At 47.4% G+C, this 17,013-nt stretch overlaps 6 protein-coding genes across 6 annotated transcripts; 3 read left to right on the top strand and 3 right to left on the bottom strand.

Moving 5' to 3' along the window:
• Positions 1 to 4,476: 4,476 nt before the first annotated feature.
• AO090010000317 (uncharacterized protein) lies at positions 4,477 to 6,324 on the top strand (the record flags this gene model as incomplete). The annotated part of the gene is made up of 1 exon (XM_023233701.1): positions 4,477 to 6,324. The coding sequence occupies one exon, from the start codon at positions 4,477 to 4,479 to the stop codon at positions 6,322 to 6,324; it is 1,848 nt and encodes a 615-aa protein (XP_023094137.1).
• A 1,288-nt stretch (positions 6,325 to 7,612) lies between these two features.
• Positions 7,613 to 8,685, top strand: AO090010000319 (uncharacterized protein; the record flags this gene model as incomplete). The annotated part of the gene is made up of 4 exons (XM_023233700.1): positions 7,613 to 7,752; positions 7,809 to 7,925; positions 7,977 to 8,567; positions 8,658 to 8,685. The coding sequence occupies 4 exons, from the start codon at positions 7,613 to 7,615 to the stop codon at positions 8,683 to 8,685; spliced, it is 876 nt and encodes a 291-aa protein (XP_023094138.1).
• Positions 8,686 to 8,964: 279 nt separating this feature from the next.
• Positions 8,965 to 10,433, bottom strand: AO090010000320 (uncharacterized protein; the record flags this gene model as incomplete). The annotated part of the gene is given in 4 exon segments (XM_023233699.1): positions 8,965 to 9,582; positions 9,625 to 10,061; positions 10,075 to 10,340; positions 10,414 to 10,433. The coding sequence occupies 4 exon segments, from the start codon at positions 10,431 to 10,433 to the stop codon at positions 8,965 to 8,967; spliced, it is 1,341 nt and encodes a 446-aa protein (XP_023094139.1).
• Positions 10,434 to 11,521: 1,088 nt separating this feature from the next.
• Positions 11,522 to 12,394, top strand: AO090010000321 (putative nucleoside-diphosphate-sugar epimerases; the record flags this gene model as incomplete). The annotated part of the gene is made up of 3 exons (XM_001827284.1): positions 11,522 to 11,781; positions 11,848 to 11,947; positions 12,008 to 12,394. 3 exons carry the CDS (start codon positions 11,522 to 11,524, stop codon positions 12,392 to 12,394), a joined length of 747 nt encoding a protein of 248 aa, XP_001827336.1.
• A 70-nt stretch (positions 12,395 to 12,464) lies between these two features.
• On the bottom strand, positions 12,465 to 13,668 carry AO090010000322 (carbon-nitrogen hydrolase family protein; the record flags this gene model as incomplete). Its single annotated transcript, XM_023233698.1, has 2 exons — positions 12,465 to 13,116; positions 13,613 to 13,668. The coding sequence occupies 2 exons, from the start codon at positions 13,666 to 13,668 to the stop codon at positions 12,465 to 12,467; spliced, it is 708 nt and encodes a 235-aa protein (XP_023094140.1).
• Positions 13,669 to 13,915: 247 nt separating this feature from the next.
• On the bottom strand, positions 13,916 to 15,789 carry AO090010000323 (uncharacterized protein; the record flags this gene model as incomplete). The annotated part of the gene is made up of 5 exons (XM_023233697.1): positions 13,916 to 14,161; positions 14,224 to 15,421; positions 15,475 to 15,545; positions 15,599 to 15,672; positions 15,729 to 15,789. The coding sequence occupies 5 exons, from the start codon at positions 15,787 to 15,789 to the stop codon at positions 13,916 to 13,918; spliced, it is 1,650 nt and encodes a 549-aa protein (XP_023094141.1).
• Between the last annotated feature and the right edge of the window lie 1,224 nt (positions 15,790 to 17,013).

Raw genomic sequence — 17,013 nt, 5'->3', positions numbered from 1 at the left:
GGCAAGAGATCCTGAGAGTGCATCACGATGATCCATTTGCGGGCCACTTTGGCCGAGAGAAGACTCTTGAATTGATCAGAAGGAAGTTCTATTGGGACGGTCTGCGTACAGACATTGAGAACTACGTCCGGGACTGTCCTGTCTGCCAGAAGATGAAGGTCCCTAGAAAGCTGCCGCAGGGCGAGCTGGCCTCCCTTCCTGTTCCAGAAGGGCCATGGCAAGACCTGACGATGGACTTCGTGGTCGGCCTGCCGCCATCGGGCCGAAAGGGCCGCGTATATGACGCAATTCTTGTGGTGGTAGACCGATACACGAAGGCCGCGAGATACCTACCCACAACCGGAACCGTGACTGCAGAAGAACTGGCTAACATGTTCCTAGATGAAATCGTCTGCAAGACCGGATCCCCGAGAAGTCTGGTCACTGACAGAGGTTCGCTCTTTACCAGCGCGTACTGGATGCAATTCTGTCAAGGTCTCCGTATAAAAGGCCGCCTGAGTACCGCTTTCCACCCGCAGACGGACGGACAGACTGAACGTCAGAATCAAACGCTCGAAGCATACTTGCGGATGTATACAAACTACCAACAGAGCGACTGGGCAGATTGGTTGCCTACCGCGGAGTTCGCTTACAACAATGCCAAGAACGCGTCCACGGGATATTCGCCCTTCATGGCTTGGCAAGGCATGGAACCGGCGGTCCCCGGGCTCGAAGCCATCGGACCGACGACATCAAACGCATCAGTAGAACTGCGGTTGAAAGGCCTGGCCGACATCCGGACCAAACTGGAAGAAAATCTGAAGAAGGCAACGGAGCGGCAGGCAGAAGGATATAATAAGCGCCACAAGGCCACGCAGCTGCGCGTAGGACAAGAAGTCCTGCTATCAACAAAGAATATCAAGTCATGGCGGCCAAACAAGAAACTGGACTTGAAGTACGACGGCCCATTTATGATTACGGAGGCCGTCGGGAAACAAGCGTACCGCTTGCGGCTGCCAAAGGCGTACGGTCATATCCACCCCGTCTTTCATGTATCACTGTTGAAGCCATACCACCGGCGCGCAGGAGTAGAGGCTGGAGAAGCTCAACCGATCGTCATCGACGATCAGGAGGAATGGGAAGTGGAAGAAGTGCTTGCTCATCGAGTATACTATCGAAAGCTGCAGTATCTTGTCAAATGGAAAGGGTGGCCGAGTTACGAGAACTCGTGGGAACCAGAGGAAAACCTTAAGAACGCTGCTGAAGCTGTTGCGGCTTACCGGAAAGCCAGCGAGGTGCCGGAGGCACCCCGTCGGTCACGGAGGAGAGCATGATCTTTTTCCCACAGGGTTTTGATATGCCTCCGAAAGACGCGGCGGCATTACTCTTCCTCTTTCACCCACAGGGTTTTGAGGTTTAATGAGGATGTCCTGAGCTACTACACCCATATCGTCAACAAGAATACTCATGCAGGAAGAGCAAAACAACTTCATTAAGTTAAGAAAAGAAAAACAGAAAAACGGCCCGAAGGCACAACGCAGGTTGCCCGCCAGCGGGCCCCAAACAAACAAACAGAAAACCAAACAAACGAACTACCACAAACTCTCCCAGTCCACCAGGTCGCCCTCAGGAAGAGGCTCCATACCGCCGAGCTCCCGCTGGACGTTTACCAGACGGAATAGGTTGCGGTTTATATCCCGCAACGCCGCTAGACACGGATGGACCTTGTTCAGCTTACCGAGGCGGTTGGTAGCCTCCTCGATATGCTTGGTCAGGTCATCCGTGGCCTTCACGGCCTCTTGACTCGGCGGCAGGGCCTGCAGACGAGCGACCTCGGCCCGCGCGGGTCCCGGCAGCGCAAGACACGGCTTCTTCAGGCGCGCACACCGCACGCAGGGCCGCCCGGCACCCCGAGACACGCAAACCAAGGGTCCCTCGACACCAGAAGAAGTGCCAACGAACAACGACTTGGCGCAGCGCCTACAGGGCACCTATAAACCGTCAGCGTCACCCCGTCGCGCCGCACTCGGATTCAGACTGCCTACTTACCGGGGGGGAACTGGGAGGCGCCGGGGGAGGCGACGGAGACCGCGGCGGCGGCGAAGGCGACCCCCAGGGGGGCAAAGGAGAGTCCCCCCCAGGGGCCGGAGGCAGGAGATCATCAAGATCCCCGTAAGGGGGCCGGGGCAACGTATCCTAAACCACCTGAATCAGCCAGAACGCACCCCTGCCAGACTGAGGAACACTTACCTCCGAAAGAGGAGGGCCCAACGGGGCAGGAGGCGGGGGAGGGGGCGCGAGCGGGGGCACGGGGGGCTAATAAGCATAGTAGCTCTGTTTCCCTGCGAAGGCGCACCGACGGCTCCCCGAAAGATGAGGATATTTAGAAAGGAGTACTCACAGGGTTCTGCAGGGCCAACCGGGCCCGCTTTGCCTCCTGAGAGGCTTTCGCAACTCCACGAACGGCGTTCTTACGTTTACCCATCTTCAAAACAACAGAGACGCCGTCAATTCGCAACCCTAGCGGCGCCCCTACGGGAAAGGAAGCCAAAACTTACCGCGCTGTCTGCACTTTCAAAGTGATCTGAAGAGGTGAACATGGCTACGAGAAATGTTACAATTTATAGGAATAAAGGACCCTACGACGCTATCCCGAAAGCGTTCCGTCAGTGTTCCGACTATTCAGGACTATTGTGAAGCAATGTGTTGGACCCCTACAATCCTATTGTTGAGCGTTTGAATAAGGCGCGTTTTTGTGTTGCGCGGCCTATCGAAGCGAGGTGTTGAGCGCCTCAGAACTCAGGCACGAACCGGGACGGTTCGTTTTTCCGAAGGGGGGATAGTTGTAACGGCGGGTTGCCTCAGGCAACTAGATCCCCCGCAGGCGAGCCGCCAGCGGGCCGTTGGCTTACGTAACGCACAAATATATTTATGTTAGAATCGCGCAGAGGATTCCGATCCTCAAGCGATTCGTTCTGTTATACTAGATAGGGGAACTGCCATACAATCCTAAACAACCTTGAGCTTCCTAGTACTGCCTTCCTGAAGCCCGTTGGCCGACCGCGCTCCGCAGGCCTACCGCCTATAGATAGTAGTACGCCGGCAGAGCGCTTACAACTATCTATAAAACTAAAAAAACTTATAGATAAGATAAGACTTATAACTATTAAAAAGTAATAATTAAATCTTATTTTTAAAGATACGGTACTTTATATAATAATAGAAATATTAAATCTAGTTAAGACTAATCTTATTTAAAGTATAGTTCTTAGAAGACAAAGCTATTTAATATTTATAAAGAATATTTATATTATACCACCTCTCTAAATAATATACGCCTTTAAATATAAAATATAGAAAAAAAATAAAACTATTTACTATAATATACTCTATTATAAAGATTAGTTTTTTTATTTTTTTAAATAGATTTCCTTTTACGACTCGTATAGATATTATAATTATAATTTTTTAAAATTTTCTCTATCCCAGTTAGAAGCCGGTTTTATTAAAATTATATATATTTTTAAAAGAAATCTATTTAATAATAGACTCTAGACAGTCGTACTAATATTAAAGAATATCTACTTTCTTTATATTAAAGTAATTCTTGTCTTTTAACTTCTATTAAATAAGCTAAAACTCGCTTGGAAGATGTTTAATAAAATAATATACCCAATTTTTATTAATTATATAAAATAGTCCGTTAATTATATTCTATTATAATATCTAGTTAGCACTCTATTCAATTATTTTAGCTATAAAAAAATAATATAGATTATTAAACTAATAAATCTAATAAATTAATGCCTTTTTTTATATATTATTAAAAGTCTTAGTTAAGATAAAATATATACTTCGAGTCGCTCGGCCTTAAATATATACTTAGAATTAATAATAAAAAATATTAAATTAATACGCCAACGCAGAGATATTTGGTTTTTTTTGGCTTTAAGCAGCTATACAGACATCTAAGATTCGTTTCTCGATATTAGAATAGAAATCAGGTATTATAGTAGTAGATAAAATCTCTAAATAACTTCAAATTTTGCGTTGACATGGGATTTTGCGTTGAGGTGAGGCAGACCAACACGCCGAAGGGCGGGTGGGTCTGCTGACTTAAGAGACGGCTGAGCTGGTATGATTGACTGTTTGCACTGGGACGATTATCGCTTCTGATTGGCTCCTATCACTATCCCATAATTCCGCTGTTTGATAAGGCTTACAAACTGAGGTATGCGGAGCCCTAGGTCGAGGATGGTCGATGCTAGGTCTTCTCAGTAAGTTTTCTTTGGGTTTCTTTTCTATTTCTTCTTTGATTCTTTTTAGGGAAGCCTTGTGTCTTTTACGTAGCGTACCATTTTGCATTGTGGGACAACACATCACAGTGTTCGACTGTTGGTGTATACCTCACCAATCTCGCTGTGATACTATTCCCGATTATGCAAGGCGAATCTCCTAAACAACATCGGCTTCTAGCACTTTAGCGAATACCTCAAAATGAAGTCTCGATTGATAAGGGCGCTTCAGCATCTCATACAGGAGGCCCATGGTCATGTCTCTCAACCTCCGTCATGTCACTCATGCTCGCACCACATGAACCCCGATTATATTTCCCAGATGGAGACTTGGTCACAGCTAGAAACAATGAGGCGACTACTGTGCCAGCGGCCACCGATTCCCGAGCTACCTTCACAAATCCTCGACGATATCGACACAGTTATCACATACCGAAACAATAAAACAATGCTTACCTCATCCACATCAATCGCCCCGAGCCTTGTACTTAAGCCCAACAATCTTAAGACAGTAGAGAAATCAAGCTCTAAGGCGATCAATATATCGCTGTGGAAAGGCGACATCACATCCCTCACTGATGTCACAGCAATTGTCAACGCTGCAAATTCTCAACTTCTTGGTTGTTTCCGTCCGGACCATCGCTGTATTGACAATATCATCCACTCTGCTGCTGGCCCGCGTCTTCGCGATGCATGCAACTCATTAATGCTTAAGCAATGCCACCCAGAATCTGTCGGCTCTGTAAAGGTTACCTCGGGCTTCAATCTACCAGCACAATGGGTATTACACACGGTGGGCCCGCAGGTCAACTCAAGGAAGAGCCCTGGAACATTGCAGCAGCAACAACTAGCTAGTTGTTACAGCTCTTGCCTTGATGCCACTGAGTCACTTCCTGCACTTCCGGACGGCCGTAAGGTCGTGGCCTTCTGCTGCATCTCAACAGGGCTGTTCGCCTTTCCGCCGGACATGGCTGCCAAGATTGCTCTGGAAACAGTGGTGCAATGGTGCATGAATCACCCGGCGACATCAGTGACCGATATAATCTTCGACACGTTTTTGGAGCGAGACTACGAGTTATATCAGGCGAATATTTCCGAGCTCAAAACCACCGTTGCCTCTTCAGGGAATCAAATATCTTTCTCACCAAGTCCACTAAGCCAACCCAAGGCTTTGGTCACCCCTACCATATCCAAAGCACGAAGCTGGCTCCAAGAAGCAGACTACCTAATTATCTCAGCCGGCGCCGGCCTCTCAGCAGCCATCGGGCTCGACTATACCTCCACTTCTCTCTTCCAAAAGCACTTCCCCGGTTTTCTCCACCTCGGTCTAGGACGGTTATACGACGTATTCGGATTCAACGACTGGGACAGTCCCAACCAGAAATGGGGCTACTGCTTCCTCCACCTAAACATGGTCCGAACCTGGCCAGCATCGAAACTCTACGGAACCCTATGTAAACTCGCGGCCCGCTTCGATGACAGATACTTCGTGCGTACATCTAACGCAGACGGAAGATTCGTGGCAAATGGATTCCCTGCAGAAAAGGTATCCACACCACAAGGCCAATACCGATTCCTACAATGCTTCGCCAAATGTCGACCTGATGCCGTATTTCCTTCCGACCCCTTTGTGGACGCCGCATTACCCTTCATCGATCCAGAGACCCAGGTTCTCACGGATGAAACGAAGATCCCGGCTTGTCAATACTGTGGCGGTGAACTGACGCTCTGTGTGCGTGGTGGGGATTATTTCAATTCTGGGCCGTTCCGTGCACAGGAACGTAAGTGGAAGGAATACATGGATGATGTTGCCAGGAATCTGGATGGCAGGAGGGCTGTTATTCTTGAGCTGGGTGTAGGGCTCAATACGCCGGGTGTGTTGAGGTGGCCGAATGAGGAGTTGGTGGAGGACCCTTCGAATCCTGGTTTTCGGCTTATCAGGGCGGGAAATGGGGCTTCTGGGTGTGCGCCTTGGGATTTTGAAGAGCGGGATTTGGCTATTGGGATTGAGGGGGACTTAAACTTGGTGGTGGAGGCGTTGGTGGGCTGAAGTCTTTATTAAATTGATGCCTGTATAGAATGATATAGACAGGATAGAAGAGGTAAATGAAAAGTCACAAGGTAGTGTTCTTCTGGATTTCAGAATGTGTTCAATAGAGCCTAAGGCAACATCCTGGCATGTCGCTTCACCGCTGCTTCCACATAACAAGAAGTATAGTTTTCATAAATGGTGTTTTATGCTTGGCCTCATATAACCAAAGTTATCAATGCCACGTGTCGTGTGTTAATTACTATGTAATCAGAATGTCAATTGGTTAATAGTGGTTGTATTTCCCTTGGTAGTATACAAGGGCTACCTCGCCACTTGACTACGTAGCTACAGCAGCTTGGAGGCGCAAGATAGAGTTGTAATGTATCTAGTGGATGAATAATAGGCAGACATGCATATGTTCATGCAAGATATCGTCACTTTCTGCAACGTGACAACAACGTAGATACATCACAACTGCAGGGCTACCTAGACCAAGAGTTGTTGCTCTTATAACTTCTCATTAACACCTATGTAGCGGTAGAAAGCTGTGCTTCGAAGGCAGTCCATGGTAAATGCTGCTTCGGCGAGTACTGTTCAATGTGTTAATAACCTCATACTACTTCTTTTATCTACTGAGCGGCAACAAGCGATACTTCCAATCCACGCCTCTGAAACTCACTATTATCTTTCTTGTTCATCTGGTTGCTTCTCTGTGTCGGTGGATCACAGAGCAGATATTATACAATATGCAAAAGGACGCTTCATTAGCGGATGACCTCGGGCGTAAGGAGCCTATAGTTCCTCGTTCAATAAACTACCTCCCTCTCATGCTTCTCGTCACTCCTTTGACTTCCATTTGGTGGAGCGCTATAACAGACCACAATGGTTCCCTCCAGCTGTCTGTCACGAGATTCCTGGTAGATCCCAGGGCATCATTGACCTGGTGTTTTCTACCTTCTCACGATATTGGCGTTGCTTTTGCAAAATGGATTTTCTTCGAAGCCATCCTGTATACCGTACTGCCGGGTAGGGTATGTGCGGGTCAACCTACACCATCAGGACACACCTTGCCTTATACAATGAACGGTCTGTCATTTTTCATATGCTCTGTTATCTCCTTCTTGCTCCCAGCAGCACTGGGATGGACCGAGCTTTTCTTCATAGCCAAAAACTGGAGAGACGTCATCCTGGCGGCTAATGTGTTCGCTTGGTTGCTCACCTGCCTGGCCTTTGTAAAAGGGCGCATTGCTCCGTCATATAAGTATGATAATAGAGGAAATGGTAAGAAGCATTATCCCGAGTGTATATGTCTTTCTTACGAGTATCGTTAGATTCCTACATCTCTGACCTATGGAGAGGCATTGAATTACATCCTCGATTCGGCGCAGCATGGGACCTCAAGATCTTCCACAATGGACGCTGGACAATGACTGCACTTGCTATAATGTAAGCTCAGCTGCCATCATAGTTGGATATCCTACGTTCTAACTGTGTATTCCCAGAGATATCTCCTTCGCAGCCCTCCAATGGGAAATCCACGGGTATATCACCTACACGATGATATGCGTGATGCTCCTCCGCAACCTCCTCATCGTAAACTTCTTCGGAAACGAAGAATGGTAAGTCTCTCCTTACTAGTGATGCCCTCACAACCTGATTTAATTCTGTAGGTACCTCTGCAGTACGGAAGTATGCGACGAGCCCTTCGGATTCTACTTCGCGTGGGGATCCGGCGTTTTCTTCCCCACGATATACACATTACAGACGCAGTATCTTGCCATGAACCCCATTGAGCTTCCCCTCACTCATACTATCTTGATACTGTCCCTCGGAATCGCGGGGTTTATGGTATACTATATTGCCACAGAGCAGAAGAAAGCAGTAAATGACACGAAGGGTGTCCACGACGTAGGAGACGAAATGGCCCTATTTATTCGTGCTTCGTATACGACTACTGATGGGGTGGAAAGGGAGTCACTCTTATTGTGCAGTGGTATGTTACTCCCTGATCATGATTTCTCACACTTGATGCTTATGAATAACCTAGGACTGTGGAAATATATCCGACATCCGAATTATCTAGGGCTCTTAATCTTAACGTATGCTATGTGTGGATTGTGTGGGACTAGGGCCTTGCTTCCTTGGACTGAGGCTTTATTTGCTACTATTCTCCTTGCGTATAGGTGTTTAAGGGAAGAGAGGAACTGTGTCAGGAAGTATGGCAAAGATTGGGAGGTTTATTGTTCGAGAGTGAGGTGGAGGTTAGTTCCTGGGTTGTATTGATTTCCTTTTGTTCCCAGAACAATGTTTCAGCCTGGATATCGCGGATACATATTGACAATCTTTAATAGAGTTAATAAATTGTATTTAGTTATTTGAATGCTTTGTATGCATCCGGACATACTTTTAGATATTCGAAGCTATTTTGATATTACTGTACAGCTTGGAATAGAACGTGGTAATTATTGGCATGAAGCACAGCCTTGGAATATATGCCGAACCTAACTACGCTCCACATTCATACATGACGTTTTTCAATCATAGGAAGTAGCGATGTGGTTAATCTGAAGTTTATGCGTTTTGCAACGCCTGATATAATACTATAACTTGTTTTTTTTTTTTTTTTTTTTTTTTTTTTTTTTTTTTCCAATATCACATTCAAAAAATTGGCATCTTGAAAGCATTCAGATTGTACTTCCACGTATCGAGGGATTTCTGATCATAAACACACTCGGGATTGGTGGCATTGTTTTTGAAGTAGGGACGAAGGGGCCAGCCACAGATTTGCTGTTGCTCTCCCGTGGACTGGATAGTACCATTCAAAGTCTTGGGTTCGATACCATTCTCCACCCAATCAATAAGAGTCGCCAAAGTGGTCTCCGGCCAGGGAGCATTGGGTTGGAGAGTATTAGCACCACAGTGGGCGCCTCCGGGAACAAGGAACAGACGGTACCAATTATTCAGCTCAGCTACACTCTGGTTGTAGGAGAGATGAGGGTACATAATACTTCTGGCGGACTCGAAGTAGCGGACAGAACCAGCAGTCGGAACCTGAGGGTCCGACTCACCGTGATAGTGAAGGACCTTGCCTCCAGCCTTCTGCCAGACGGAAAGATCTGGCCATGCGGTCTCGAGAGAATCATAGTACCTCTGGAAACCAGTTGCGATCCAATCACGGAATGTGTCACGGGTGACACCCTCGAAGCTGGAGAGGGCGGAGACATTGGTCAGAAGGTTTAGTCCGACCCCGACCCATTGGGCGGATTGCTTAACGACCTACGGGCCATATTCTCCGGTTGTCTCATTGTATGATGTGACTGCGTCTTGGAATTGAGCAGTAGGTTGATAAGACATGTAAATACGGCGGCCCAAGTTGTCTTGTGCACCATTGAGGATCTCCTTGGCGACAGCCACACCCTCCTTGGTTACCGTTCCGTTTTGAGCCGGAATGTAAGGCATGAAGTTGGGGATTTCAGCAGTTTCAGAACAACTGTAGGACTCACCAATGGTCGAGTTCAAGTTGAAGTGAAGCTTACAAAGATCAGTGCGGGACACGACACCATCAACACGACCATCAAGAGGATCACAGGCCTCCGTAGTAAGATTGACAATCTTCTCAAGCTCGCAGTATGGTGGGTAGTAGTTCAGTTGATACTCAACAAATTGCGACCAAAGGTGCTGAATCTGCTGGAAGGAGAAGTGCATTCCAGGCGCTCCAATGACAGCACCGTCGAGATCAGGGAATTTGAACCTGGCTCCATCCCTCACGGCCCCCTTCAGAGCATCCGTCATAGTAGGACCATAGCTTGGTATCCGACATGTTATAGAAAGACTTTGTCAGATCCCTGTCAATCTGACTCATCTCATTAATGGCTTTATAACCAAACATGTGAACTATATCCCAATTGACCTCACCGTCACCGTTAAGCCACACCTCCCAGGAGCTGACATCAAAACCACCAAACCCACCATGGGTGGTACCGGCGACCGCACCCAGTTCATTACCACCCGGCAGAGAGGAATTGTTCTCCGTACTGTTCCATCCCTCGCCGCCAGTCGAAACGTAGCGGTAAAGAAATTAGCATGAGACGGCATCCAGTAGTTGACATTGGTTCTGTCCAAGACATCATGGGTGTATGCGAAGTTAACGTATAAAGTAGAGGTGCGTGAACTCTCAAAAGAGAACTTGAGACGAAAGTATTGCGTGGTCTCCAGCAACTCTCGAGAACAACAGTTCCGTGGTTGGCTGTGTACGTATAAGTCTGGCGATATGGCGAGATCATATTAACGTAATCATCTTCCGTGCGTCAGATAACATGTTCAAGAGATGATAAGTTGGATTTACTGTTCATATGACAGCCTTGTAATATAGAGAAGTATATTTTAACTTCGAGATAAGGCGAGCCTTTATATTGTTGGCACACAATAGGTTAGGTCAGTCTGACTGTAGAATCTATCAAGAATGCTTTCCTTCGCCGAGGAAATAAGATGGACAGTAATAATTAGAAATAAACAGAGGTATATAAGTAGCTCAGTGCAATCCGAGTATAAGAAGATTCAGAAAGTTAAAACATGGCGAGAGGTAAGCGCTAACACCGAGAGGGAAAACAATCAAGTTGTCTATATGCAAGTTTGCTTTGCACAGCCCGGCAACCTTTACGATGCGTGTGGTGTGCTGTAATTTCGACCCGAACAGTGCTTGGGCGACAAATGGAAAATAAAACAAAAGAGAGCGCCATTGCCTTTTCTACCCACCGCACTGGCTACAACGCCAATAAGAAAGAACAGATTGAGCGAGAGTATGCAAGCGAATGTTGGAAATAAAGTGCGAATGCTCTTGAGTGTTGGTGACCAGGACTTTTGGAAGATAGAAGTCTGAGCCTGTTATAACTCAAACTTACTTTCCAGTTAGTTTTGGTTATCAAAACAGAGATTATCTTACCAAGTGACTTGGTGAGCGATAGTCCTAGGGCTAATTGACGTCGTCATCGGTTGGCAGCCTTGAAGATGCAGCTTGGCAGGCGTTAACTCCGTGTCAGCATCAGCCGAGTCGATCGGATATAAGCTTAAGAGCTTAATTACGGGGTAAGTCCTACATGTATAAAGAGCCCCAGCCCACTTTTTGCATTCAATAAATTTTTGATCTCTATTTTGTACTATTTTATGGTGTACATACTTCCGACTAGCAATTACATTCTATAATTCTACATACAACATGCGTCTCATTCTCACAGGAGCCACCGGCCTGGTCGGATCAGCCGCTCTCAACCATATTCTCTCACTCCCGCCCGGGCAAGTATCGCACTTGTATATCCTGAGTCGGAAATCCGTGCCCCTCGCTGAGAATCGACCTGACGTTACTGTGATCGAGCACAAGAACTTTAACGAATACAGTCCTGAATTGTTAGAGAAGCTAAAGGGCGCCGATGGCTGTATCTGGGCGTTGGGAATTTCTCAGACACAAGTATCAAAAGAGTGAGTACAGGTTATACTAGATCTCATTCTAGTTTCTGGTTAGATGATACTAACATCATTGAGCAGGGAATATGTGAAAATCACTGTCGACTATCCACTAGCAGCAGCAAAAGCCTTTTCGGGGTTATCAGACTCCTTTAACTTCGTATATGTTTCGGGAGAAGGAGTATGTCCTACTTATCGAACTACTTCTAGCTTCATCTTCGGGCAACTAACAAGGACTCAGGCAACACAAGAACCGGGAAGGTTCACCCCATACTACGGTCGGATCAAAGGCGAGTGTGAGGCTGCCTTGATCGAACTGTCGAAAAAGTACCCCAGTCTGAAGCCCTACTCCGTCAGACCTGCGTTCGTGGACGCGGCATATGACCCCCCGACACTGGCATCCGTCATGCAACGGCCGGACTTCACTGTCGGCAAAAGGCTGCTCTTTGGGACTTTCGGTCCCATAATAAGACAGTTATATTCCAAAGGTGTCTCACCGACGAAGGACCTCGGACGTTTCCTGACAGACCTGGCCAAGGGAAACGGACAACCACTTACAGGAGAAGGGGTCAGTGGTAATGGATGGATTATATCGAATGCCGCATTCCGGAGAGAAGCAGGCCTCTAACCATATCACTCAACCTCATTTCCATGTACTATATATACCCAGATCTATATCCCCTAATACAAACACACCCTCACCTCTTATACCCATAATGCCAATCCTCCCTCCCCAAATCCTCCCTAACCCTATAAACCCCCTCCGCCTCATCCAAAACCCCCATATCAACCTCCACAACACTCATCCCCTCCCCAGACCCCTCAACCCTCCCAACACACCCCAAAAACGGGACCGCCACCTGAGACGCCCCCGCATAACCCTCCTCCTCCCTTCCACCAACATTACAAAAAACAACCGCAGCCGTATTCTCAAAAGCCCGACTCACAACCGCCGCATCCACAAACACCCTCTCCGACTCAGCATTCCACCTCCTCCCCACCTCCCCCGCATCATCCAACTTCCAATAAGCAGGTACAATGATCATCTTAGCCCCCTGCATAACCAACTCCCTAAACGCCTCCGGAAACGCCAAATCCCAACAAATCAGCAACCCGACCTTACCAAGCGGCGTATCAAACGCTACATGCCCCGAGTCCGTGGCTCCGCGATCCACGAACTGCCGTTCCGGGATCCAGAGGTTTCTTTTTTCGTAGCGGCCGCGGATTTCCCCCGTGTTGTCGATGAAGTAGGTTACGTTTAGGAGTTTTTCTTCCCCCGTGGTCGGGTCGGTGTGGAGTTCTGCGATGGAGCCCGGGACGATGTTTATGTTACATTCTTTTGCGAGGGTTCTGTAGGAGGTCAGGTGGGTTGAGTAGTTTTTGCAGCGTTGGCGAATGGTGGTGTCATGCGTTGGGTGGAAGTCTGCGAGGTGGAATTCTGGGAGGACGGCGAGGTCGGCGCCGGCTTGGGAGGCTTTCTGGATGTAGGCTTTTGCGCGGGCGTGGTTGTTTTCGATGTCGTGGGGCTGGATTTTGTTATTTTAGGGCTTGGGATGGAGGTGAAGTGAGGGGAGGGGAGGGCTTACCTCCGGGTGAAGTTGGATGAGGGCGATTTTCACCATTTTTGTTCCGTTTTGTTTTGGATCTGGCTTTGTGTTTGGTTATCTTGTAATTGTGTGTATGGGTTGTATGTGATGATTTTGAGTAGAGAGTATTTGTATGTATACCCTGTCTTTTATATGCGCATAGATTCCGCGCTGGATCTAGATCGACGGCAGTGTATGTAACCCTATCCATGTGCCAAGTGATTCACATAAACCTTGATTTTCAGGAGAGAGGCTGTTACTTGTTGCCTGCTCCGAGGTTGTATTGGGGCCTGGGGTCCGCGGAACACCGGAACATGTTGGAGGAGTCATTCCGGCGTATCCAATAACAAGTTGAGGAAGGATTGACCTTGCGTGGCGAATTGTTCATTAGATGGTTCCAGGTTAATATACTTTGTACTAATGTTTTGTGGGTAGGACTTAGTGTGGAATGTTGGTGTTTGTGGTGAGATTTCAACGAGCTAACTATAGTAGAGTAGATGGTACGTAAGACTAAGAATATAAGTGGATTGAAGGACTTGATAGTCCGCGTATAGAATTGAGAATTAGTTCCTCAGATCCATCTGGCGTTGGGCATAGTATCGATATCTCTTTGCCGTCATAACCCGGAACTTCTTCCCAAAGTATATGAAGACTAGATTTCCCAATAGAATTACAGTAAGGATAAGCCCAAAGGTTATGTAAAAGCCAGTCAACCCGACACTCTCAATCCACGGGGACAAAGCGAAGACAAAAACCGTCGAGATGAGGTTGCGGATAAAGGTCACGCCGACGAGGGAGTCGGCGATTACCTATCAAAGAGAACTCAGTTAGTACCCTTACTATTGGACCATTTCATACACCATCAACCTACATCCGTATATGCATCTGTAAGATACGTCAAAGCAACACTATTAGCCGGAATAGTTCCGAATATAGCGATACCCAATCCAACGGCCACCAGCGGCCAAGGGGATCCGTTGTTGAGTCCAATGCCGAACATGAAAAGACCGGCTGGCACGAAGGGTATGAAAGCAACTGCAATCCAGAGTCTCATCTCCGGCTCGAAGACGCCCCGGTTCCTTTTTGCGAGATATAGAACCAGCGAATCGCTGAGCCGTCCGGATATCAAAACTGCTATGCTTGTACCAATGAACGGAGGTAGTCCCATAAGGCCGATCTGTGAGGCGTTGAAATTGTAAGGTGGTAAAGTCATGTACGAAGAGAGAGTAGTCACGGAGACCGTTACGGCGGCAGTCATGGCTCCGTAAACGACGGACATGAAGAAAATGGCTGGAATGGTAAATAGAAGAATGAAAGGTTCGACGCTGTGTCGGGCCATGCTGGCAAATGACCCCGGGGATGTCGACCATAAAGCTAGCTTTTTCCAGTAAGGCTTCACGGGAATTGAATGGTCGATCCAGTGGGTAGCGTGGGATCTCTGAGTCTCTCCGTCTTTATGTGCTACATTGGCTTCTACTTCTGGGTCAGTCGGAGACTTCTTGTCTCTACCTTTCGCGGATGCGTTTATTTGAGCGGCAGCAACAACGGGTACAACACCCTCGAGGGTCGGAGAGAACTTCGTTTCCTCATAGAGAAAGACGAAAGCAACAAGACCGGCCCCCATCAGAATGACCATCCACCACCAAACCCAGCGCCAGCCTTGCGAGATAACAATATACCCGCCCGCCAGGGGAGATAGTGTAGCTCCGACCGTCATAAACCAAACATAAATGCTGTTCATGAGTCCACGCTGATGAACAAAGTAGACATCGGCCACCGTCATTTGCACGAGTACTTCTGCGAGAGCTCCAACCATAGAGCTCAGTATGTTCGCCGACATGAGATCAGCAACAGTCTGCATTCTGGCTTGCCAAACGCAGAAGGCACATTGAGCGATAGTACTGAAAACATAGACAGGTCGGCGACCGTATTTGAGAGCGAAGGGTATCAGAATCACACCGCCGATACAAAGGGATCCGCAGCCTGCAGCGTAACTATCATTCAACAGTTCAAAGCTGAAGCCCAGTTCCGCATTTAACGGACCCCAGGTCACAGTTGCCACGTCGATTCTGGTTGCTCAGCTCTGTGTCGCGTTTGGAGGAATAAACAGCAAGACACTTACATTGCGAAAACCATTATGACATAGTAGGAGACTAAGCCAAAATTTAAATGTTTGCGCCATGTCGGCCAGTTCTAGATGGATTTGTTTAGCCCTTCGTTATTGATTGGGTTCACACGAGGCTTACCAGGGGGTCGTTAGGATCATGGCTAGGTGTGGGTTGCAAGATAATATCAGTTGTTTGACCGTCCTGTGGAAGGTCTGGGCGACATTAGTTTTGGATCAGACATATAAGAATAAAAAAGCATCAAACTCACCTTCAAGCTGAACCGTTCCGGGCGGCCAAGATGGATCAGAAGTTTGAGTTTGGTGCGACATTTCAGAGGAAGTATTATATGCCCTATCAGCTGGTCTTAGATGGTCACAGATAGGACCTCTATGTCGAACACGTAGGACACATGTCAATCAACATAACAGTACATATTGGGGAAACAAGACACTGATATATGACAGTCTTTGGTGGCGACGCATATCGGACAGACCTGGGACAGCGGACTAGACAGATAACTCTATGCTTCGGGAAGAGTGCATTGGGTCCTGACTACTACATCTCACCTTAGCAACAATTGGCTTCCCGTGGACATAGTTCACACGGAGCAATTCCGCATGAGGGGAAGGAACAACCTTGTCCAAAAAGGGAAACTGGAAGCAACGGCCAATGTGCTCTACGGATGCCTCGTTCTACTCATTAGTTACCGTGTCGCAATCCTCTGATGTTTCTGATGCGGGGAACCAAGCAAGATAAGGTGATAAGCTTCGAAAACTGATCAATGGCATGTTTTTGCGCCTGCCAAGGCGAAACGAGCCGAGAGCTTCGAACTCTATTTGCCTGTTGTATCTTAAGTATGCCATGCGAATGGACAACTAGGCTACCGGTCTTAGTGATAGGTGGTCCATGAGAACACAATGATATGAAGTAGTCTGTATGTCCTACGAACAAGAAGTGACACGGTTATCTGCGAGACAAATATTTGCCGATCAGCACTTATCGCGGTATGACTGACTCTCAGTTGCTGAAACTAGGGAAAAACCGGATGTCTCAGTTCTTCATCCAAATCTAGAAGCCAGGCAGCTGCTACCCAAGACGGGGGCATACGGCCCAGTGGCTGTATACGTTTCAGTGTCTGGCGCTGAAACCCTAAACTGAAGCCCCTAGGATGATAGGTAAACTGGTAGTAGGACTAGAGTAAGATTTATACTTAATAGATATTTATTTATAATTCTCAGCCTCTACTAAAACAAGAGCAGAGCCAAAGAGAGGCGAAAGCATTCTCTATCTTTTGGATATTCTGCTCGGTAATCCTGTCACTCGACCGAAATTTAGATGCAATCCACTCTCTATCACCGCCACCTCATATAAGTTGTATCCTGGATCCGGCGAGTCAGGATTTGCCTAATTACTCTTCATAGGTAGAGGCGTAAAATTATTGAATGATAGACGCTGTCTAGCTCAATTCACAAGATCCTTTAGAGGTGACATTTCATATTCCATACCAAGCCCCACGGGCTGGATCTTCTGCTACACCAGTAACCAACTTGGAA

This window comes from Aspergillus oryzae, chromosome 8, assembly GCF_000184455.2.
Source record: "Aspergillus oryzae RIB40 DNA, chromosome 8".
Classification (NCBI taxonomy): Eukaryota; Fungi; Ascomycota; class Eurotiomycetes; order Eurotiales; family Aspergillaceae; genus Aspergillus; species Aspergillus oryzae.
This window is presented reverse-complemented; position numbering and strand designations above follow the sequence as displayed.